At 34.5% G+C, this 24,630-nt stretch overlaps 1 protein-coding gene across 2 annotated transcripts in view; it reads left to right on the forward strand.

The window, feature by feature from the left end:
- KLHL1 (kelch like family member 1) overlaps positions 1 to 24,630 on the forward strand; it is a 392,306-nt gene that overhangs the window by 308,154 nt on the left and 59,522 nt on the right. For both annotated transcript variants that reach the window (XM_032611318.1, XM_032611317.1), the window contains one exon: positions 12,425 to 12,649. In XM_032611318.1, coding sequence (XP_032467209.1) covers positions 12,425 to 12,649 — 225 coding nt within the window. The remainder of the gene's footprint in view (positions 1 to 12,424; positions 12,650 to 24,630) is intronic.

The raw sequence follows: 24,630 nt of genomic DNA on the forward strand, positions 1-24,630 counted from the left end.
AAGTATTCCATATGTTGGTGTTCCTCATATATATAACGAGAATAATATCACATACCTCTTTGAGATACCATGACAAATATCAAGACAAGGACACATGTAAAAAACTTAACTGAATGCTGACTCAATAAATAATGGTGGAGGTAATCTTTTGAAATGTTACATATTATTCAGTGCTGGCAAATTTTTTCACATTTAAAACTCTAGTTTTCAGGGTTAAGACTTTTACAGTTCACAGAACAAATCCAGCCAAGAAAGGTCTCATTAGTAAGCTTTTGACTTTTAGACAGATTTCCTTTTGAAAGGAAGTTAATGAACAACATGTGTATACCTATAAAAAATATAGTTATGATTTTGCACATCTGATTTGCACATATATATTTTAACCCTATATATTAGCCATTGTTTTCTACATTTTATATGTATCAAAATTTCAATGTCAGTATCAATTTAATATTTATCAGATTAAAGGAATTTTAAAACAGCTATTATTCTTTACTATAATCAAATAAATATGTTTTATACCAATTATACAAATAGATTATGTTCACATATTATACTATTCTTAATCTTTACTTGATCTATTGTCATTACATTCTAGTCAGAGGTATTTTTTGTTGTACATAATTACAATTTCCTCTTAAGTGGTTTCTTTACAGGAATCTGTAAGGGTGACCATTGCCTAGGTCTACCTTTAAAGCATGGGCATGAATAATAATGGTTTCATATGTTTGGCAGTCTAATTATAATTCTATTAAATTAAACTAATTTTTATAGGTACTCACGTGTTGAACAGAAAATGTGACTTTCTGATTGTTCTGTTAATATTACTTTTTTTCCCAAAATTAGGAAAATAAAATAGATTTTGTTGATTTTTTAAATCTCTGCCCCCCAAATTGGAAAGTACTAATTATGAAATTGGGTTACAATTGTATCCATTCTATTGCCAGTTCCCCAGCATTTCTTGGGTTCCCAGGTTATTAATTCATCCTTTTTGGATTATCTAATTCTGCTACAAATATTCACTGAATACCTACTAATCTCCAGTCACTGTTCTCAGTTCTGGTAAACCAAACAGCAGAAGTCCCTGGTCTGTTGTAGTTTAAATTATATTCAGCAGATTAAGAACAAATATACAAGTTAGTTTAGTTTATGCAATGACTAGTTATCAAGAAATATAACTAAAAGTAAAAAAATGGGAAGAACAGGAGAAGGGAACAGTGCTGCTATTTTTATGAAGGTTGGCTGAGAAAGGCCACCCTGATTAGTTAAATCTTATATACAAATTGCTATATGAAAATTTAATAAATGTTTTTCTAAAAGGAAGAGTTCTTTGATTTATTATGACCAATAAACTTTTGTTGGATATCTTTTTCTCCAAATATTTATATTTTATTGGTATTTTAAGAGTAAGGACTGGCAAACAATGGACTAAAAGCCAAAGCTAACCCACCTGTTGTTCTGTATGGCTTTGGTTTATACATTATAAGAGTTGAAAATAATCAAACAAAGAATAATACTTCATGATGAATTTAGTGAATATTAGCATTTTGTGAAATTCAAATTTCAATGCCCATAAAATTTAATTGTGACTCATTGTTTGTCTATTGCCTACAGTTGCTTTCACTCTATAATGCCCATATGGTTGCAACAAAGAGACCCATAGGGAAACCCACAAAGACTGTTTTTTACTATCTGGCCCTTCATGGAAAAAAAAAATTTCCAACCTCTGTTACTGCAGAAAATAAATCTCCATATCATATTTCTAGGAAACTTGTGGTGCCAAATGTATATTCCCTTGACCCAACTCTAATTTATTGGCAGCTGGAGTGGACACTTTCTGTACATGTTTACAATGTCCCACCATAAGCAGCCTTCTGGTCTACCTGTTTATCCTCTTAGGAGCATTCTTTGAGGTGCTGGGAGCAAGCTCAGACTGCATGACCCTTACACAGGAAACCCAGCTGTGCAAACAAAGCTCCAGGAGCCATCCTCAACCAACTGGGTATGGAAGTATGTGTATCTACTGTAATATCACTTTCAGTGTTCTCACCTTTTTCTTTATATGCTCCACTTAACTTCTTTGTTGGCAAATACTTTCTTCAATTATCTTTTTTTATTTTTAAATGACAGTGAGTTTATCATAGGAGACAAAAAAGCAACACAAGGGTCTGTGCATGAACTCAGCAACAGAAGTGCAATGACCAATCACCTGCAGACTTTGGAAAAAGTGAGGTGATTCGTTGCTGATCATGAGGTACATCTGTTGTTTAAGTAGTGATTTGTGGACTGAAGAGCCAGTAGCAAAGTTTGTATTTTATGCAGTTATTCACAGTTAATATGTTGTGGTAACTAAAATTGGGAGGGGCTGTTTTATTTAACAAAGCCATGGTGAATGAAATTTATTCACACCAGAACCATGCAAAGCTAGGACCGTCTATATTTGAGGAGATATTGTACAATCATACTTCAGAGAAAGAGGACTAGAATGTTAGGGTAGCAGACTGACAGGCACAAGTGTATGAATAAGAAGCCCTCCTTTGCTTTGGTTAAAGGGGAATCAAGATTCTGAGAGGCACTGATCTCTTCTTGATACAAGGCAGTCCCACTGTGCTGTCCTGCATCCAGCATGGCAGCAGGCAAGCAGGGGTGCCTCAAGCTTAGACTAAGGCATTTATAAGAGACTATTTAGTTCCAAAGAAAGAGTCAACAAAGAGTTAAAAGGTGAGAATCTTTCAAATTGATATATTTTAGAGGTAAAAGAGGGAAAAAAATAAGAAAACTGTATCATTACATTGTTCTGTTTATCTTATGCGTGCTAGCTGTGAACACCAATTGGAGCCTAGTTAAAGATATATATCAAGCATGCTGATGGCATGTCAAGACCACAATAGCAGTGACTCTTCCCTTAGATTGTGATTGACTGAGTGGACAGGAGAAAGAATTAAAACCATCCTTTATTCTACATGTTTGCATTGCCTCCTTGTTAACGGCTTTCTTGCAGCCACAGGTCAGTTACTGATTTTCATTAACAACCAGGTGTCAGATCAGACAGCTCTACATCTTTCATGTGAACTCAAAGCAAATTTTAATATAGCTAACAATAATAGGAACCTTGGTGAAAAAAAATGTAAAAGGAGAGAAAGCATTAATTCTTAACTATGAAGTAAAAATTTCCTTGAAATTATTTTATTGAATCATTTTATTATTGAGCATATATTATGGTGTTTGACTATTTAGTGGGTACCTTGTATTTTCATAAATGTAAAATTTTTAAATTATCTAACTGTAAGGATGAACTGATATTTCTCTCTTTCTATTCAAAGGACTTGGCCAGATCATTTTATCCTGAATTTGTCTCATCACACTTTCCATCATTGCCTGTATTGTTGAAAGGCAAAAATGGAAATTGAAATAGATAGGTGGAATTAACCATCTTGACCTGATTTTTACTCCTTGGCTTGAACTGAACAAACTGCACTATCAAGAACTTTTAAAAAACAGCTTTTCATACTGCAGTTCTACAACTGGATAATTTCTAAAGCATTTAGCTCAGTAGTGATCATCATATGGCTTTAATAAAATGATTCACTTACGATACTGTGCCAGAGAAATCTAAGCATTTGCAGTTAGGTGGGGGAAATAACTTTAAAATACTGTATGACTTTTTCTGAAGAAGAGCAATATAATAAAAGAAAACTTATTCTTTCATATTTGCCCTTTTGAGGACTACTATTTAATGTCTGCCTCAGTAACTCCATTCAGTCACTTCAGTTCCACTTCAGTACGTTTTCATTGAACTTGAAATATATCATTGGAGATTACCATTTCAAGGTCATCAGTTTGCACCAAGCTGTAGAAGCAACTCAAAATTACGAATAACATCATGTCAGCCTAAACCCAGTTTGTTTTACAGACACAAAGAGTTTTCTTCTGGAATAGGTGTTGACTTATCAGGCTGCTAAGAGATATTTTGGGGAAGAACAATACTTCTTCCCCAAGGGTCTCAGGGGAAGAACAAAGTAAAGTCAAGGCAACTGCTTCCTTGACAGTCTTTAGAATCAGGAAAGATGCTCATGTGTTAAATTAAATTCTGGTTGTTTACATTTTTCTCAATGAGTCTGCAGACAAAGGACTTTCAGCTCCTAGAAGCTATGTTTTGTAATAAAGAGTGAAGGAAGGTTCTCTCAGTTAAAAATTGAATCGCTTGTCAGTGAAGTTTTCTTTCATGGGCTCATCTTCACTAGAAACACACAAAGCTTAGTGACTATCTTGGCTGTAACCATTTCCAGTGTCTCTTTTGAGGATGGATCAGGGTTAAAATTATAAGTTAAATTTTTCAAAATTTAGTCTAGTAAAAACTTTATGGGCTTCCCTGGTGGCACAGTGGTTGAGAGTCCGCCTGCCGATGCAAGGGACACGGGTTCGTGCCCTGGTCCGGGAAGATCCCACATGCCGCAGAGCGGCTGGGCCCGTGAGCCACGGCTGCTGAGCCTGCGCGTCCGGAGCCTGTGCTCCTTAACGGGAGAGGCCACAACAGTGAGAGGCTCCGCGTACCGGTTAAAAAAAACCAAAAAACAAAAACAAAACTTTATTTTGCCTTTTAGTGGTCAGAGGATTTGCACCACTTAACTGTACATTGTGTACATCTTCCAATGAATGCGGATTGAGTAATAAATTAGTGTATTATGATAAAATGCCATCATAATTATAAATTCTTTTTAGTGAGTACATTCTTTCTGATCAATCCCCCAGTGAATGTTCAATACATAAGTACATCCTTTTTCTAAATCAAGTCTCCTTTTACAGACCCACAGGGAAAAAAGCCTGTGTGTGTTTATGCATGTTTCATAAGTACTAGATCTTAATCGTCCAATGCGTGGTTCTTCTCTGTCAAAGAAAGAGAGAGTTCGCAGGGCTACCTCAGCTTACTTCCATGATAGAAACTCACAGAGAAGGAGAAGTAAAAGATTTAGACATGGGCTTCCCTGGTGGTGCAGTGGTTGAGAGTCCGCCTCCCGATGCAGGGGACACAGGTTCGTGCCCCGGTCCGGGAAGATCCCACATGCCGCAGAGCGGCTGGGCACGTGAGCCATGGCGGCTGAGCCTGCGTGTCCGGAGCCTGTGCTCCGCAGCGGGAGAGGCCACAACAGTGAGAGGCCCAAGTAGCGCAAAAACAAACAAACAAACAAAATATTTAGACATAAGTAGAAGTCACTGCATTTTCACCTGATGTGGTACTAATATAAACCCTCAATTTGAATAAACATTAGTAGGTCATAGAGAGCCTTCAATTAATATATCTTTGTAAGGGTGGGTGCTCATTTATGAAAAAGACAAAAATGTACTTTCCAAGAGTTTATAGTTTAGGTGGAGATCAATGAGCTCTCATGTTTTTTTACTATACTGATGAAAAGGCATTTGAGTGACTTTTGTTTGTGTCATACAGTCAGCAATACTACAACTAGAACTCAGTTGTCATAATAGTCATTTTTCCTTTCATTCACAAGTGCTGACATTTTCTTTCATTCAAAAAGGGTAGAAAAATTCTAATAAATATTATATGGAAAGTGTTTTGAGAAGTTTTTAAACTTTTCAAAAGGTTTTTAAGAAGTATCTTAAAAAATATTTTAATAATAATATAAATAACAAGGGCTTGGTTTAATTTATGTAAATGTTAGTTATAAAGATAAATATTTAATTGGAAAATTTCAAGTAGTATGAGTTTATGTTCAGTGAACATTTATTAAGAAAATGAAAAAATAAAGTATACTTGTAATAATGTTTTAATATGTGTTCTTTTGCTATAAAGTTATTTTAATACATGAGCTTTTTACTGTAAAAAAGGTGGCTTAGTAATAATGATAGAAATAATAACTACAAGCTTTGAGTTACTTTTTTAAAGTCTCTTTCCTATGACATCTTTAGCAACACCAAAAACTGCTTTTAAAAATAATGAATTAGTATTTTAATAACAGAACTAAGATGTATTTATGGCAAACTCTTTAAAATAGGAAGTTACAAATCAAAAATTCAACTCCCTCCATTTCCTAAATGCTCCATGTATTTTATTACACACACACACACACACACTTCACACCTCCCATAATAGTTGCATTGATTTAATATCAACCAGTTGGTTTTGATGTGAATATCAAAATTATACATTTTCTAAATTTTTTGCAAATTTAATGATTATTAAGATTATTAATAAATCATTAAGATTATTTAATAAAATTATTATTTAATTTTAGGAAAGCTTAAGTAAATCTTTCAACATTTACATGGTATTGATATTGATTTTCTATTAATTACCTGCTAATTTCATTAGTGTATTCCTATTTTAATGTTTCTAATTTACTTCTTGATTTATACAAGCTTTTTACATATCAAGAAAATTCACTCCTTGTTATATTTATAAAACACTTTTGTTGTTAATGCTCTCAGTCTTTGGGTTTTTTAAATTGGTTTATTTTTGATGTAACTATATTTTATATTGAGGTGATTAGTGATCATATATATATATATTTACTTTAAAATTTCTGGGTCTCATGCCTTCCCTCATGGACTTTTGATCTTAGGCCCACCTAGAAGTTAAAGTTCATCAACTACATTTTCATCTTCTAGGATGTTTACAGTTGTAGTAGAGTGTGACCGAAGGCAGGTTACTTAAAATCCCTGTCCCTGTTAATGCATGTGGAGCCCTGAGAAAAGAACCACACATATGCTAGTTCTGTGGCACTGTGTGCTGTGCTCTAGCCCTTTCTCACCTAAACCTCATTCTGGTGTAACAAGTAAGGCAGGACTCTAAGTTATTTATTTTTCTCCAGAGGACAACTGGTTATCTTAACACTATTTATTTGAATAATAAAATGTTTTTTCACTGATTTGAACAGCCATTTTTACTATATTATACTCACATGTATTAGAGTTATTTCTGGCTTTCGTTTCATATTTATTAATATAGCCATTTTCATTCATAATAAAGCCACCTTTTTAAAATCTCTAGTTACACAATACTTTTTAATATCTGGTAGGCCATTTTTTCCTCAAGATTCCTTTGTATTGGAGATTGTCTGGCTTTTAAAAATGTATATCCTAATATTTGACTTTCAAATTTCCAGAGAAACACAAGTATAATTTTATAAATACCTTGTACAAATATTATTATATAAATTGTGATTATAAGATAATAATTATCATTTGCACAATAACAAACCATCTCATTCAAAATTAGTATGATTCTTTGTATTCATTCAAACTGACATTATTCAACAGAGTTTTACTTTTTTTCTTTATCTAGATTTGTAACCTATTTTGCTGATTTTATTTTTAGATAATTTACTTTTAGTGGTGCTATTTAAATAGGTTCTTCTGTTCTGTACACAATCTGGTTATTTTCATTTTTAAAAATTGCATGGATTTTTGTATTTTACTTATTTGCCAACTTCCAGAAATTTTATTTTTTTTCTAAGATTTTAAAGATAATAATTTTTAATTATTAAGGTGGACTGTTACATGAAATACAAATAATTAAAATGATATTCCATACTTTCCCTTGGTTATGAGCCAAGAAGGTGGCATCCTTTTGTATTTCTTGATTTTAGTGAAATTAGTATAAACTAAACAAAATGCTTGGTTTTTGAGATGTATATACGTACTTCAAAATCTAGCATTAAGCTTAATGATATATATACATTTATATCTCTATACAAATCTTCAACTTATGATGGAATTACATGTTGATAACCCCATTGTAAGTTTAAAGTATAGTAAGTTGAAAATTCATTTAATACACCTAACTTACAGAACATCAGAGCTTAGCCAAGCCCACCGTAAACATTCTCAGAACACTTATATGAGCCTACAGTTGGGCAGAATCATCTAACACAAAGCCTATTTTATAGTATAGTGTTGGAAATCTTATGTAGTTTTTTGAATACTGTCTGAAAGTGAAAAACAGAATGGCTGTAAGGGTTATCAGTTGTTTACTCTCGTGATCACATGGCTGACTGGGAGCTGCGGCTCACTGTCCTGCCCACCTTCACAAGAGAGTATTGTACTGCATATTGCTGGCCCGGGAAAAGACTAAAATTCGAAATTCGACTTACAATTTCAATCAAATACATATCACTTCCACACTATCGTAAGTCAGAGAATTCATAAGTCAAACCATTGAAAGTCGGGGACTGTCTGTACATAGCTATTTATTAGTTTATTATCATTTTACAAAATATTTATACTGGGGGGATGTAGAATTTCATTGGTTGTTTATCTGGTGCACACGAAAGTATTTTGATGATTATGAAATGTTACAATGCCATCCTAATAAAATATAGCTAATTATCTAAAAAGTAAAGACTTTTATTTGTGCTTGAAAAATATTTTCTCTGCAATAATACTTTTTTATATAAGTGTAAGAATGTTATCTCGAAGTTATATTTTTCATAAGTATGTAGATACATGAAAGACAATGAAAATTTTATTCTATGAAAAATTCAAGAAATAAGTAATTTTTATAATAATACCTTCTTTAAAGCTTGATGTCTTATTTTAAGTATCATGAAACATATCTTTTGCTTTAAAAAATTTTCAGAATCCTTCTCAATATTCACTGTTTTTTTAAAAAGAATACATCTGACTAATTTAACCTTTTCCAAATGATTTGATGGCACCGGGATCACCATTATTATTGGGCCAAAATGTTCTTTAGTCATTATATAATGTGTTTTTTTAATAGCTATAAATAATTGTTCTATTTGAGTTAAAACAATATTTCTTTTTTCTGGTTACTCCTTCACTATCAGCTATTGCTACTTTCAACTCCCCCAGATCATTTTGACTTGTAGGTTTGTAAAAAGTCTTGAAAATCAAGTAACTAAGCTTATTAACATTGTATTAAAATTATAGTAAAAAGGCTCTGTGAGAATACCTGAGGTTCTTTCTGTTGAGTTGAAGAAGAGCTTTACCTTCTTTATTGGATATTTTTGTGACATCTGTTTTGTCTGTTCAGAAAACTCCTATCATTTTATTCTGTGTTGTGTTCAAGATAAGTAAGATTGTTAATTATTTGAATTATAGATATGGAATAAGTCCTACTGTCTGTAATGCCAAAATAGAATGTGCAAGTATTAATTCCTATTTTTCTTCTCCAAATAATCACATTTGGCTCTATGAATGAACAACTCCAAAGAGACCCAGAACCACACTTTAATAACATCTTGACCACTTATTCTCCGTTTTATATTTTGAGAAAGGAGCCTGCTATTTGTTTTGTCATGAGGAAATCATTTTTGTTGTCATATTGTATCTAATACCTTCTAGTTATGTTATTGAACTTGGAAAACAGATACTTTATAAATTTTTAAAATGCAAATTAAAGTAAACTCTATTGCTGCTGTAACACATTGCCATAAAGACCTTTTTAAAACAAGTGCCATCTTTTAGCTCACAGTAGGTCAGAAGTCCAGGAAAGCACATCTGGATTCTCTGCTCAAGATCTCAAAAGGATGAAAACAAGGGGTTGGCGAGGCTGTGTTCTCATCTGCAGCTGGAGGCCATTTTCCAAGGTCATTCAGATTACTGACAGAGAGTTTATGAAAGCAGTCTGGATGCTATTGTGCCTGCAGTCACACATTTTAGAGTTGTGCCTCTGCTTTGCAGGCATTTGAGATAACTAGAGATGGTTTCATGAACCCGAGAGTAACTATGTCTTAAAATAAACTTTCCTTTTTTATTTCTTTCAACTGTATTACTTACCAGCACAGTAGCCCACTCTTGTTCATATTCTGTTTTTCATTTATGTAATGACAAATATTGCCTTTACTTTAAGGAGCAGCTCAGAGTAACATTGCTCAGAGAGAATGGCTTTGTCCTTCTTCCTCTAACTCAGGAAACCACCAAGGTGATACATACACTCTTATAAGCAAAAGAAAACAGCAGAACTCACAAACAAACTGATACATTTTTAAAAGTATAATACAGTTGGGAAGTTTATACAGACAACTAATGAAGTATGCTGGTGAGAAAATACCTTAAAGAATATTATCACTAATAACTTGCATTAGAAAAAGAGCAAGCATATTTTTAAGTTTGTGATCATTAAAAACAAGACAAAACATTTATATTACAGTCTGAATAAGAAAATAATCAACTTATTGATTACTATAAGTAAGCTCTACAAATCAAGAAATCTTTGTTTTGTATTATGAAACTCTTTTTGACTAAGCAAAATTGAAGAGTGGAGTGAAAATAGATCTTCTCTAGAGCCTCCTGAAAGAAAAAAAAGCCCTGCCAACACCCTGATTTTAGCACAAAACGTAATTTGAACTTCTGACCTCCAGAACTGTAAGATAATAAATACATGTTTGTTAAACTGCTAAATTTGAGATAATTTTTCTCAGCAGCCGTAGTAAATTAACACAGCTTCTAAATTTAAAAAAAAAAAAAAGGAAAACAGGAATGCACTCCTATTTCTGATGTAGCAACTTTAGGATAAAATGTATAGTTCACCTCTGAAAACTGCAGCTAGAGGAAAAACACTGTAAAAGTAAAAAATCCTGCCATGTGTTGAGGTTGAAGACACATCTAGCTTGTTTCAATGAAACTTTGAAACTCAAATCAAGTCCTCACTTTCCCCTTTGAATACCAACACCTTTTATTGCTCAGAGGCCCTTAACCTCACACATTCTCAATGATTTTCTGAGAAGGATGAATGTACCTTAAACACCATGCAAAGAATTTGACCAAGGTTTTGGAGAAGAAAGTAGTGGAAGATATTTATTTCCAGACCTGCAAATACGTGTCTCTTGGGATTGTGTTAATTAGGATTAGGTTACACTATTTCTTCTGCCATGATTTGTCAAGAGTTAGTCATAAGAGAGAGGTATTTGCATACAACTCTTAACTTTTAGTTAGGCATTCATGGAATCCCAATGCTATCAAGCTTTGAGAATTCACATGACTTTGAAATTATTTAACACTTTAGTTCCCCTTGGAATTTCAATTTGTACATATTTGAATAAAACATTTAACATATCAATAAAACATAATAAATACATTTAAGCATAAAAGAAGCACTTTTGTTTAAATAATTTATCTTATGTTACTAAACAGTATCAAATGACTTTTATGAATATTCCAGTTTATTTTTACTCTAAAAATAATAATAGTCTTATAATACTTAATGTTTAGTTGTATGAAAATTAGCTCATATATTTAATAACTTCAAAAACACAGATTTAATTCATCCTAACTCAGCATTTATATTATTACAGCTTTGTCACTTTTGAATAAAAATTGAGCATAAATTATACCATTTTACTTCAATTAGCAAAACTTTTCCTGCCAAGTTGTTTATATTTATTTAGTTCATTGCTGGTTATGTTCTACAGAGTAAATGAGTCCCCTGAGGAATGTCTTCCCTAGTTTGCAAACTTGTAATACATTACAAGTAAAATGATCTTTAGTGCATAAGTGAAAGTACCCAAGAATGTTGACTTGTAAATGTCGGGATATTTAATCACTGAAAATGAAACATAACTGAATGTGAGTGTAAGCATTAAGATCAAACACTGAAGCAAGATCAGTGTTTGCTGGTTTATATTTTATCATATAAACAGTTGTGACCTAGTTCAAGGTAAATGTTTTTAATGTGAAATGTTTAACTGAATCCCTTAAAACACACCTCATCAGCAATTTAGCTTATTCTTTCGATTTCTATTTTATTAGTCAGATTTACTACATTTCTCAAATTTATACATAAGAATCTTTTAGGAAAGATAAGCTATTTTGTTTAGAGATTCTAAGAGTTGATAAGGATAGAAGATCATTTTGTCTCTAAATTCTATTGCTATTCCCCGAATGCATTTTTTTAAAAACAATGTTTAAAAAAAAGCACAGCTGACATTTGTTTATATATCTTAAAATTGACTTTTAAACCCTTCTGCTATTTAAGGCATAAGACAAATTTAAAGAGAAATTTGGTAAAGAATTTATGAACTTCTCTTCACTTTAAGAAATTATACAGATAACATACATAGCTTAGCTATTTAAAAGAGCTTTAATAAATGTCTTTTCAAGCTAGGATTATGTTGCATTTTTTATAGCAAACGGTGATAAAGGGAAGTTATAAAATCTACTCACAGAACTATGTCATGCCCAACAATGATTCTATTGTATCAATAGTTTAGCATGAGACCGTTATGTAATTCAAACAAGCTGAACATATGTGTCTACTTTAATCATTAGTGTCTGCCAAGAAGAGAAAATAAAGTACTTATATTACTTCTTTTATCTGTCATTTTTTTTCTTCAAGAAAAATGAACATGACAAGAATGTTTTTGCATCATAATTTGTACAGTGTCTTGGGAAGATTCTTTGTTGGATTAGTAGTAAATGGTGACAATGTGATTTTATGTTTTATCAGGAGCTACAACCATAGAGAAATATGACCTCAGAACAAATTTGTGGATCCAGGCAGGGATGATGAATGGCAGGAGACTGCAGTTTGGTGTGGCTGTTATTGATGACAAACTCTTTGTAATTGGAGGTCGAGATGGTTTAAAGACATTGAACAGTGTTGAATGTTACAACCCCAAAACCAAGACTTGGACTGTCTTACCACCAATGTCAACACATAGGCATGGTCTAGGTAAGATTCTTACTTTATTGATATTATTTTTAGAAAATATTTTATGGATAGTAAAAGTGTATGCTAAAATATATTATTACTGTCATCAATTATCATTAACTTTAGGTAAATTGTGGGCTTATTTGGAGCATATATATGTTTTTAATTCTTGATATTTTCCTGTGTTGACCAATATGCAATAAACTGTTGAGAGTGATGTTAAATATACCAAGATGAGTAGATATCAAGTTATTCTCAAAGTTTTCACAGTCTGATATTCATACAACATGTATGAAGAAAAAAATGCAGAACTATCATGGAGAGACCAGAGTAATGCAGCCTAGAGGAAGAAACAGTTAATGTGAATTGAGGAAAACTTAATTAAGATGGCTCGCTCCCACATTACTGGACAGACAAATCTAGCTATATCTTTGCACTTAATTGATTCCACCTTGAAAGGTCCATGGAGAGTGGGCAACACAGGTTTAGAAAAAGAGTGACACATCAATAGGCACCAGGGGTCAATATGATAGGATTCAATCGACCTCTATTATGGAGTAACTTGGAGATGGGGAGAACTATATTTGGATTCAGAAGTTCTGGGTGTGAGTTTTGAATCTACCATTTGATATTGTCATGATTGGGCCCAGCAGTTAAACTATGAGCCTCTGTTTCCTGATTTGCCACCATTTCCCAATGATGATAATGAATACAAAATCACTTGTAACTTGTAAAGTCCTATACAAATATTTGAAAAAAATAGTAATTTAATAAAGATAGTTCCTGAATTTGTACTTCTTGTTATATGGATTGTAAGAAGTGCTAATTAGTTTCTTTGAAGACCTGAAACAGGCCAGATAGTTGACTAAGTACCTTTCATATATGTAGAAATACACATTAGAAAGATATTGAAGTTTAATTACAAATGTACTGATTTAGACATTCATAGGTAAGCAAAATCATAGAGCATTTCAAAAACAAATATTGACACTTCAACTTTGAGCTCTTCAGCACTGCATTTCTTATTCTTGTCTGCTATCATCTAAGAAAACTTTTAAAATGAAAATAAAATAGCTCTGAACTAAAGCAACTTACCTTTTTGTTCTTCTGGTTTACCTCCTCTTTCTTCAGTTTGCTCATTAGCAAAATTAAGGAATAGTAATAAATATTTGGGAACTTTTTCAAGCTCTAAAATTTGTGTTTTAAATAAAAATTGTATAAATAATTTAAATCGTATAGCCCCCAATTATAATATGGAAAATATGAACAGCAAATCATTTTTCCCAGGTAATATTATATAAAATTTTCTTATATATTTTTTTCAAAGTTTGGCTTTTGTGTCCATGTAAAAGATCTATGTATTGCTTTTATTAGCAAGCTATCTAACTACCTATGTTCCTGTTTGGGGGAAATATAGAGAATAAACACACTGGATTGGAATTTTTGGAATTTAATGTTTTTCTTCATTTTTTAGACAATTCAGTTCCTTTCTATTAAGGAATTCTAAAGTTCAATTACGTAGGATATTTGTATATCAAGAGAACATACTTGAAAACATTTCACCAAAAATACACCTTAAGTGGTATAATTTTAGATGTTTAAAGTATATAAGGTTATGGTTTGCCTCAAATCCTATCACATAGGCTGCTGACCCTTTAGGAACCAGTGCTGAGCAAGATGGTAATCTTAGATACTGTCTTTTAGTCTGTCTGATTTGGTAAAGAATCCATTGTGGAAGTAAGGATGTATAGAAAATTATATGACCCAAGTATCAAACACATCTGATATATAATACAGCATTTCTCACAAATTTTAGTGACCCAATACCAACTCTAGTAGTCCACTATTTTCATGCTTAAGCCTCTCTTGTTTATCTTCTGCTTCAGTTCCATTATCAAATAGCTCACCTCTTCTCCATATCTCATGCCATTGACTTCCTCTGTGATTTACTTCCTAATGGTTATTGCTTCCTGTCAGTATTTTTTAAATTCTCTACTACAGTACTCCCCAAGATCATACCTGATTGAGTTAATAGGTAAAATTATGGCATAGGGCATCATTTCTTGGGACAATTCTCATCTCAAAGTGCCTCATAGATTGCTAGCAATGTCCAGTACATAGAAAACTGCCTTTGACTTGGATGCCAATCCAAGGTCAAATTAGTTGAAGCCAGACTGACAGCAAAGTCTTGTTATCAACAAATTATGGCAAGATCTGCATGGACACAGCTGATTCACTGCCTGGCAGTATGCAAGATACAATAGCTCTTTCGAAGAGAACAATATGGCATACGAAAAAGAACACAAATCAAAATTTCCTCCAAGTTATTCCCCCAAGGCAGTGCCATGAATTTTTGTCTCACTCAGGAAGTAACAACTGACTCTGCTTCTCTAATCACTATACGATGACTCTTCCTTCAGTGTAATAACCAATATTGGGTTTGAGTGTAAACCAACAGCCATCGGTACTAGTCTTTTATTTATTCAGAAACTAGAATGTTCCTTTTTATTTGCCATAGTTAAAAAATACCTACCTTGTGGTATGCAGTGAGATTGCAATATTGTCTATGTATCCCATATTATACATTCGAGTGACAAGAGCTAGACTCAAAAGTAAAATTTTAAAATATAAAATAAAAACTCAAAATAATTTATTTGACCTATATAGCTTTCCCCCAACTTGATTTCTTTGAAAAAAAAAAATCCTGGGCTTCCCTGGTGGCACAGTGGTTGAGAGTCCGCCTGCCGTTTCAGGGGACACGGGTTCGTGCCCTGGTCCGGGAAGATCCCACATGCCGCGGAGCGGCTGGGCCCGTGAGCCATGGCCGCTGAGCCTGTGCGTCCAGAGCCTGTGCTCCACAATGGGAGAGGCCACAACAGTGAGAGGCCCTCATATCGCAAAAAAATAATAATAATAATAAAAAATCTTTACGTGATTATGTGAGAAAGCCACGTGAGTTCTTCTGTTGCTAAGGTTGAATATGTGGCCAAAAATTTTTCATAGCAACCAGTAAATGAAGAACACTTCTTGTGCTGGATAAAATAACATATAAAATTGTATTCATGTTAAGTCTGTGATATCAGGGAGTAATGCATTTATCTAGAGAATGAATAATTAAGACTACATTTGTCTCAATATGCTGAGTTTTTATTTTAACATTATGTCTTTGGAACACATACTTCTATATATCATGTCTTCTTTCCCACCACACTTTATAGTGTATAAAATTGAAAAAGGCATTACTACAATCCACTGTTTGCAATTGTCATTTTAAGACAAATTGATAAAACAGTTATATAGCTAGTATATATTATGGGTTTTCTGTATGCCATGCTCCATGTTGTATGATAAATATATGGTAGGGGTTGTTTTACTTTTGTTTGTTTAATTTTTAATTGAGATAAAATTAAGTGTTAAAGTATAGAATTGAGTACTTTTGAGTCTATTCACAGAATTGTGCAGCCATCACCACTATCAAACTCCAAAACATTTTTATCATCCTGAAAAACAACCTTGTAACCAATAGTAGTCGTTTGTCATTGCCCCATCTCCTTACACCCCTTAGCAAAAATTAATTTATTTTCTGTCTCTATGGAATTGTCAATTTTGGACATTTTATATAAACAGAATCATATTTTGTGGCTTTTTGTGTATGGTTTCTCTCACATAACGTAAGGTTTTTCAAGGTTCATCAGTTTCATATCTTGTATCAGTACTTCATTATTTTTCTGATTGAATAATATTCCACTGTAAGGATTTGCCACATTTTTTTTAAACATCTTTATTGGAGTATAATTGCTTTAAAATGGTGTGTTAATTTCTGCTTTATAACAAAGTAATTCAACTATATATATACATATATCTCCATATCTCCTCCCTCTTGCACCAGCCTCTCACCTTCCCTATCTCACCCCTTTAGGTAGTCACAAAGCACCGAGCTGATCTACCTGTGCTATGCAGCTGCTTCCCACTAGCTATCTATTTTACATTTGGTAGTATATATAAGTCCATGCCACTCTTTCACTTTGTCCCAGTTTACACTTCCTCCTCTCTGTGTACTCAAGCCCATTATATATATCTGCATATTTATTCCTGTCCTGCCCCTAGGTTCTTCAGAACCTTTTTTTTTTTAAGATACCATATATTTGTGTTAGCATGCAATATTTGTTTTTCTCTTTCTGATTTACTTCACTCTGTATGACAGACTCTAGGTCCATCCACCTCACTACAAATAACTCAATATCGTTTCTTTTTATGGCTGAGTAATATTCCATTGTTTATATGTGCCACATCTTCTTTATTCATTTGTCTGTCAACGGACACTTAGGTTACTTCCATGTCCTGGCTATTGTAAATAGAGCTGCAATGAACATTGTGGTACATGGCTCTTTTTGAATTATGGTTTTCTCAGGGTATATGCCAAGTAGTGGGGTTGTTGGGTTATATGGTAGTTCTATTTTTAGGTTTTTAAGGAATCTCTATACTGTTCTCCAGAGTGGTGGTATCAATTTACATTCCCACCAACAGTGCAAGAGGGTTCCCTTTTCTCCACACCCTCTCCGGCATTTATTGTTTGTAGATGTTTTGGTGGTGGCCATTCTGACTGGTGTGAGGTGATACCTCATTGTAGTTTTGATTTTCATTTCTCTAATGATTAATGATGTTGAACATCCTGTCATGTGTTTGTTGGCAATCTGTATATCTTCTTTGAAGAAATGTCTATTTAAGTCTTCTGCTCATTTTTGGATTGGGTTGTTTGTTTTTTGGATATTGAGCTGCATGTGTTACTTGTATATTTTGGAGATTAATCCTTTGTCAGTTACTTCATTTGCAAATATTTTCTCCCATTCTGAGGGTTGTCTTTTCATCTTGTTTATGGTTTCCTTTGCTGTGCAAAAGCTTTTAACTTTCACTACATCCCATTTGTTTATTTTTGTTTTTATTTCCATTTCTCTAGGAGGTGGGTCATAAAGGATCTTGCTGTGATTTATGTCATAGAGTGTTCTGCTTCTTTTTTCCTCTAAGAGTTTTACAGTGGTCTTACATTTAGGTCTTTTATCCATTTTGAGTTTATTTTTATGTATGATGTTAGAGAGTGTTCTAATTTCATTCTTTTACATGTAGCTGTCCAGTTTTCCCAGCATCACTTATTGAAGAGGTTGTCTTTTCTCCATTGTATATTCTTGCCTCCTTTATCAAAAATAAGGTGACCATATGTGCATGAGTTTGACTCTGGGCTTTCTATCCTGTTCCATTGATCTATATTTCTGTAATGGGCCAGTACCATGCTGTCTTGATTACTGTAGTTTGTAGTATAGTCTGAAGTCAGGGAGCCTGACTTCTCCAGCATCACTTTCCTTTCTCAAGATTGCTTTGGCTATTCGGGGTCTTTTGAGATTCCATACAAATTTTGAAAGTTTTTGTTCTAGTTCTGTGAAAAATGCCATTTGTAGTTTGACAGGGCTTGCATTGAATCTGTAGATACTTTTGAGTAGTATAGTCATTTTCACAATGTTGATTTTTTCAATCCAAGAACATGGTATATCTGCCCAGCTCTTTGTATCATCTTTAATTTTTTCATCAGTGTCTTATAGTTTTCTGCATACAAGTCTTTTGTCGCCTTAGATAGATTTGTTCCTAGGTATTTTATTCTTTTTGTTGCAATGGTAAATGGGAGTGTTTTCTTAATTCCTCTTTCAGATTTTTCATTATTAGTGTATAGGAATGCAAGAGATTTCTGTGCATTAATTCTGCATCCTGCTACTTTACCAAATTTATTGATTAGCTCAAGTAGTTTTCTGGTACCATATTCAGGATTCTCTATGTGTAGTATCATGGCATCTGCAAACAGTGACAGCTTTACTTCTTCTTTTCTGATTTGGATTCCTTTTATTTCTTTTTCTCCTCTGATTGCTGTGGCTATAACTTCCAAACTATGTTGAATAATAGTGGTGAGAGTGGGCAACCTGGTCTTGTTACTGATATCAGTAAAAATGGTTTCAGTTTTTCACCTTTGAGAATGAGTTTGGCTGTGGGTTTCTTATATATGGCCTTTATTATGTTGAGGACAGTTCCCTCTATGCCTACTTTCTGGAGGGTTTTTATCATAAATCGATGTTTAATTCTGTCAAAAACTTTTTCTGCACCTATTGAGATGATCATATGGTTTTCATCTTTCAATTTGTTAATATGATGTATCACATTGATTGATTTGAGTATATTGAAGGATCCTTGCATTCCTGGGATAAACCCCAGTTGATCATGGGGTATGATCCTTTTAATGTGCTGTTGGATTCTGTTTGCTAGTATTATGTTGAGGATTTTTGCATGTATGTTCATCAGTGATATTGGCCTATAGTTTTCTTTCTTTGGGACATCTTTGTCTGGTTTTGGTATCAGGGTGATGGTGACCTCGTAGAATGAGTTTGGGAGTGTTTCTCCTTATGCTCAATTTTGGAAGAGTTTGAGAAAGGTAGGTATTAGCTCTTTGCTAAATGTTTGACAGAATTCGCCTGGGAAGCCATCTTGTCCTGGGCATTTGATTGTTGGAAGATTTTTAAACACAGTCTCAATTTCAGTGTTTGTGAACGGTCTGTTTATATTTTCTATTTCTTCCTGGTTCAGTCTCGGAAGGTTGTGCTCTTCTAAGAATGTGTCCATTTCTTCCAGTTTGTCCATTTTATCAGCATATAGTTGCTTGTAGTAATCGCTCATGATCCTTTGTATTTCTGCAGTGTCAGTTGTTACTTCTCCTTTTTCAGTTCTAAATCTGTTGATTTGAGTCTTCTTTTTTTCTTGATGAGTCTGACTAATGGTTTATCAATTTTGTTTATCTTCTTAAAGAACCATCTTTTAGTTTTATTGATCTTTGCTATTGTTTCCTTCACTTTTTTTTCTCATTTATTTCTGATCTGATCTTTATGATTTCTTTCCTTCTGCCAAGTTTGGGATATTTTTGTTCTTTTTTCTCTAATTCTTTTAGGTGTAAGGTTGGGTTATTTATTTGAGATGTTTCTTCTTTCTTGAGGTAGGATTGTATTGCTATAAACTTCCCTCTTAGAACTGCTCTTGCTGAATCCCATAGGCTTTGGGTCATCATGTTTTCATTGCCAGTTTTTTCTAGGTAGTTTTTGATTTCCTCTTTGATTTCTTCAGTGATCTCTTGATTATTAAGTAGTATATTGTTTTGCCTCCATGTGTTTGTATTTCTTACAAATATTTTCCCATAATTGATATCTAGTCTCATAGCATTTTGGTCAGAAAAAATACTTGATAAAATTTCAGCTTTCTTAAGTTTACCAAGGCTTGATTTGTGACCCAAGATATGATCTGTCCTAGAGGATGTCCCATGAGCCCTTGAGAAGAAAGTGTATTCTGTTGTTTTTGGATGGAATGTCCTATAAATATCAATTAAGTACATCTTGTTTAATGTATCATTTAAAGCTTGTGTTTCCTTATTTATTTTTATTTTGGATGATCTGCCCATTGATGAAACTGGAGTGTTAACATCCCCTACTCTGAATGTGTTACTGTTGATTTCCCCTTTTATGGCTGTTAGCATTTGCCTTATGTATTGAGGTGCTCCTATGTTGGGTATATAAATATTTACAATTGTTATATGTTCTTCTTGGATTGATCCCTTTATCTTTATGTAGTGTCCTTCTTTGTCTCTTGTAGTAGTCTTTATTTTAAAGTCTATTTTTTCTGATATGAGAATTGCTACTCCAGCTTTCTTTTGATTTCCATTTGCATGGAATATATTTTCCATCCCCTCACTTTCAGTCTTTATGTGTTCCTATGTCTGAAGTGGGTCTCTTGTAGACAGCATATATATGGGTCTTGGTTTTTTATCCATTCAGTCAGTCTATGTCTTTTGGTTGGAGCATTAATCCATTTACATGTGAGGTAAATGGTATTATTGATATGTATGTTCCTATTACCATTTTCTTAATTGTTTTGGATTTTTTATTGTAGGTCTTTTCCTTTTCTTGTGTTTCCTGCCTAGAGAAGTTCCTTTAGAATTTGTTGTAAAGCTGGTTTAGTTGTGCTGAATTCTCTTAGCTTTTGCTTGTCTGTAAAGGTTTTAATTTCTCCATCAAATCTGAATGAGATCTTCGCTGGGTAGAGTAAACTTGTTGTAGGTTTTTCCCTATCATCATTTTAAATATGTCCTGCCACTCCCTTCTGGCTTGCACAATTTCTGCTGAAAGATCAGTTGTTAACCTCATGGGGATTCTCTTTTATGTTATTTGTTGTTTTTTTCCTTGCTGCTTTTAATATTTTTTCTTTGCATTTAATATGTGATAGTTTCATTAATATCTGTCTTGGCATGTATCTCCTTGGATTTATCCTGTATGGGACTTCTGCACTTACTTGACTTGACTAATTATTTCCTTTCCCAAATTAGGGAAGTTTTCAACTAAAACCTCTTGAAATATTTTCTCAGTCCCTTTCTTTTTCTCTTTCTCTTCTGTGACCCCTATAATTCAAATGTTGTTGCATTTAATGTCCCAGAAGTATCTGAGATGGTCCTCAATTATTTTCATTCTTTTTTCTTTATTCTGCTCTGCAGTAGTTATTTCTACTATTTTATCTTACAGGTCACTTATCCATTCTTCTGCCTCAGTTTTTCTGCTATTGAGTCCTCTAGAGAATCCTTAATTTCATTTATTGTGTTGTTCATCATTATTTGTTTGCTGTTTAGTTCTTCCCAGTCCTTGTTAAAAGTTTGTTTTATTTTCTCCATTCTATTTCCAATATTTTGTAACATCTTTACTATTATTACTCTGAATCCTTTTTCAGGTAGACTGCCTATTTCCTCTTTGTTTGTTTGGTCTATTGGATTTTTACCTTGCTGCTTCGTCTGCTCTGTGCTTCTCTGTCTTCTCATTTTGCTTAACTTACTGGTTTTATGGTCTCCTTTTTGCAGGCTGCAGGTTTGCAGTTCCTGTTGTTTTAAGGGTCTGCCAGAGTGGCTAAGGTTCTTTCAGTGAGCTGTGTAGGCTTTCTTGTGGAGGGGACCAGTGCTTGCTTTCTGGTGGATGAGGTTGGATCTTGTCTTTCTGGTGGGCAAGTCTGTGTCTGGTGGTTTGTTTTGAGGTGTCTGTGACCTTATTATGATTTTAGGCAGCCATCTGCTAATGGGTGGGGTTGTGTTCCTGTCTTGCTAGTTGTTTGGCATAGGGTGTCGAGTGCTGTAGCTTGCTGGTCGCTGAGTGGAGTGGGGTCTTAGTGTTGAGATGGATATCTCTGGGAGAGCTTTCACCATTTGATATTACGTGAACCTGGGACATCCCTGGTGGACTCATGTCCTGAACTCAGCTCTCCCACCTCAGAGGCACAGGCCTGACACCCACCTGGAGCACCAAGACTGTCAGCCACAGTGCTCAGAAGTAAAGGGAGAAAAATCGAAGAAAGAAAGAAAAAAGAAAATAAAAGTTATTAAAATAAAAATAATTATTAATTTTTTTTAAAAAATTAAAAATTAACAAAAACAAAGAAAAAAAAAGTAAGAATGAAAGAAGAGAGCAACTAAACCAAAAGGCAAATCCACCAATTATAATAAGCACTAAAATGTACACTAAAAATAAAAAAAACCTGACAGACAGAACCCTAGGACAATTGGTAAAAGCAAAGCTATACAGACAAAATAACACAGAGAAGCATACACATACACACTCACAAAAAGAGAAGAAGGAAAAAACAAATGTATATCATTGCTCCCAATGTCCACTGCCTCAATTTTGGTATGATTCGTTGTCTATTCAGGTATTCCACAGATGCAGGGTACATCAAGCTGCTTGTGGAGATTTAATCCAGTGCTCCTGAGGTTGCTGGGAGAGATTTCCCTTTCTTTTCTTTTTTCACAGAGCTTCTGGTGTTCAGCTTTGGATTTGGCCCTGTGTCTCTGTGTAGGTCGCCTGAGGGCATCTGTTCTTCGCTCAGACAGGATAGGGTTAAAGTAGCAGCTGAGTAGGGGCCCTTGTTCACTCAGGCCAGGGGGAGGAAGGGGTATGGATGTGGAGCAAGCCTGCGGTGGCAGAGGCCAGTGTGACATTGCAGCAGCCTGAGGCTCCGTGGGGAAGTTGTCCCTGGGGAAGTTGTCCCTGCATCACGGGACCCTGGCAGTGGTGGGCTGCACAGGCTCCCGGGAGGGGAGGTGTGGATAGTGACCTGTACTTGCACACTGGCTTCTTGGTGGTTGCAGCGGCGGCCTTAGCATCTCGTGCCTGTCTCTGGTGGCTGCACTGATAGCCATGGTTCGCGTCTGTCTCTGGAGCTCGTTTAGGCAGTGCTCTGAATCCCCTCTCTTCGTGCCATAACCCAAAACAATGGTCTCTTGCCTTTTAGGCAGGTCCAGACTTTGTCCAAGACTACCTCTCAGCCAGCTGTGGCACATTAGCCCCCTTCAGGCTGTGTTCACGCAGACAACCCCAGTCCTCTCCCTGGGATCTGACCTCTGAAGCCGGAGGTTCAATTCCCAGCCCCCACTCACCCAGGAAGGTGAGCAATCAAGCCTCTCAGGCTGGTGAGTGCTGGTCGGCACTGATCCTTTGTGTGGGGATCTCTCTGCTTTGCCCTCCTCACCCCTGTTGCTGTGCTCTGCTCCGTGGCTCCAAAGCTTCCCCCCAGCCACCCCCTGTCTCTGCCAGTGAAGGGGATTCCTAGTGTGTGGAAACTTTTCCTCCTTCACAGCTCCCTCCCACTGGTGCAGGTCCCGTTCCTATTCTTTTGTCTCTGTTTTCTTCTTTTTTCTTTTGCCCTACCCAGATATGTGGGGGAGTTTCTTACCTTTTGGGAAGTCTGAGGTCTTCTGCCAGCATTCAGGAGGTGTTCTGTAGTAGTTGTTGCACATGTGGATGTAGTTCTGATGTATTTGTGGGAAGGAAGTTGATCTCCACGTCTTACTCTTCTGCCATCTTGAAGGTCTCCCTGCCACATTTTATTTATACATCATCAATAGAAGGACATTTTGGTTGTTTCCACTTTGGAGTTATTATGAATAAAACTGCTCTGAACATTCACATATGTATTTTTTGTGTGAATATATATCTTCAATTCTCTTGGATATATACATATGAGTAAAATTGTTGAATTATATGGTAGCTCCAACTTTAACTTTTGGAAGAATTGCCAAACATTTTCCAGAATGGCTGCTCCATTTTCTATCTCCTCAGCAATTATGAAGGTGCCGATTTTTCCACATCCTTGACACATGTTACTATTTATTCTTCTTTTATTATAATGATTCTAGTGTACATGAAGTGGTGTTTCATGGTTTTATAGACATTTCTCTAATGAATAATTTTGAGAAATGTGCTTATTGGCCATTTGTATCTTTGGATAAATTTTTATTCAAATATTTTAGCTAGTCTTTGTTTAGATTATTTTTTATTTTATTGTTGATTTGTAATTGTTCATTTTATATTCTATATATGTGTCCTCCGTCAGACATAACATCTGCAAAAACTTTATGCCATTCTATGGGTTCTAATTTAACTTTCTTGATAGTGTCCTTTGATAGCTACTGATGGACAAAAGTTTTCAACTTATGTCTAGTCAAACTATTACTCAAGTATGAAGGGAGAAAAGATAGGTATCTTCAGACATTTTGGTTCTGTTGATTTCAGCAAGGATGTGAACCTCAAAATCTATTCTCACAAACTTGAGAGTGAAAAAAGAAAGGAGTGTCTTAAGGAAAATTAATATTCTAATGTTAGTATTCGAAGATCTCCTTCACTGTCAGGAAAGGTAGAGAATAAACTGTTGTACACTCACAGAGTTCTTGACCTCATGGGAAAAAATAAGTAATTAGATTGTCTCTTTGCAAACAGCAAACACAGGACTGTTTCCCACATACAAAGATTTGGGCAGTCCGTATATGGTACTGGATTGTCCTCTTTCTTGTTTCTAAGAAGTTCAATTCCACTTCTGGCTTGTTATACTTGACTAAAGGAAAATTACTAAAGCAATCTGAGGATACTTCAGTCAGAACTGAGGAT

This window comes from Phocoena sinus, chromosome 18 (genome assembly GCF_008692025.1).
Source record: "Phocoena sinus isolate mPhoSin1 chromosome 18, mPhoSin1.pri, whole genome shotgun sequence".
NCBI classification, from domain to species: Eukaryota; Metazoa; Chordata; class Mammalia; order Artiodactyla; family Phocoenidae; genus Phocoena; species Phocoena sinus.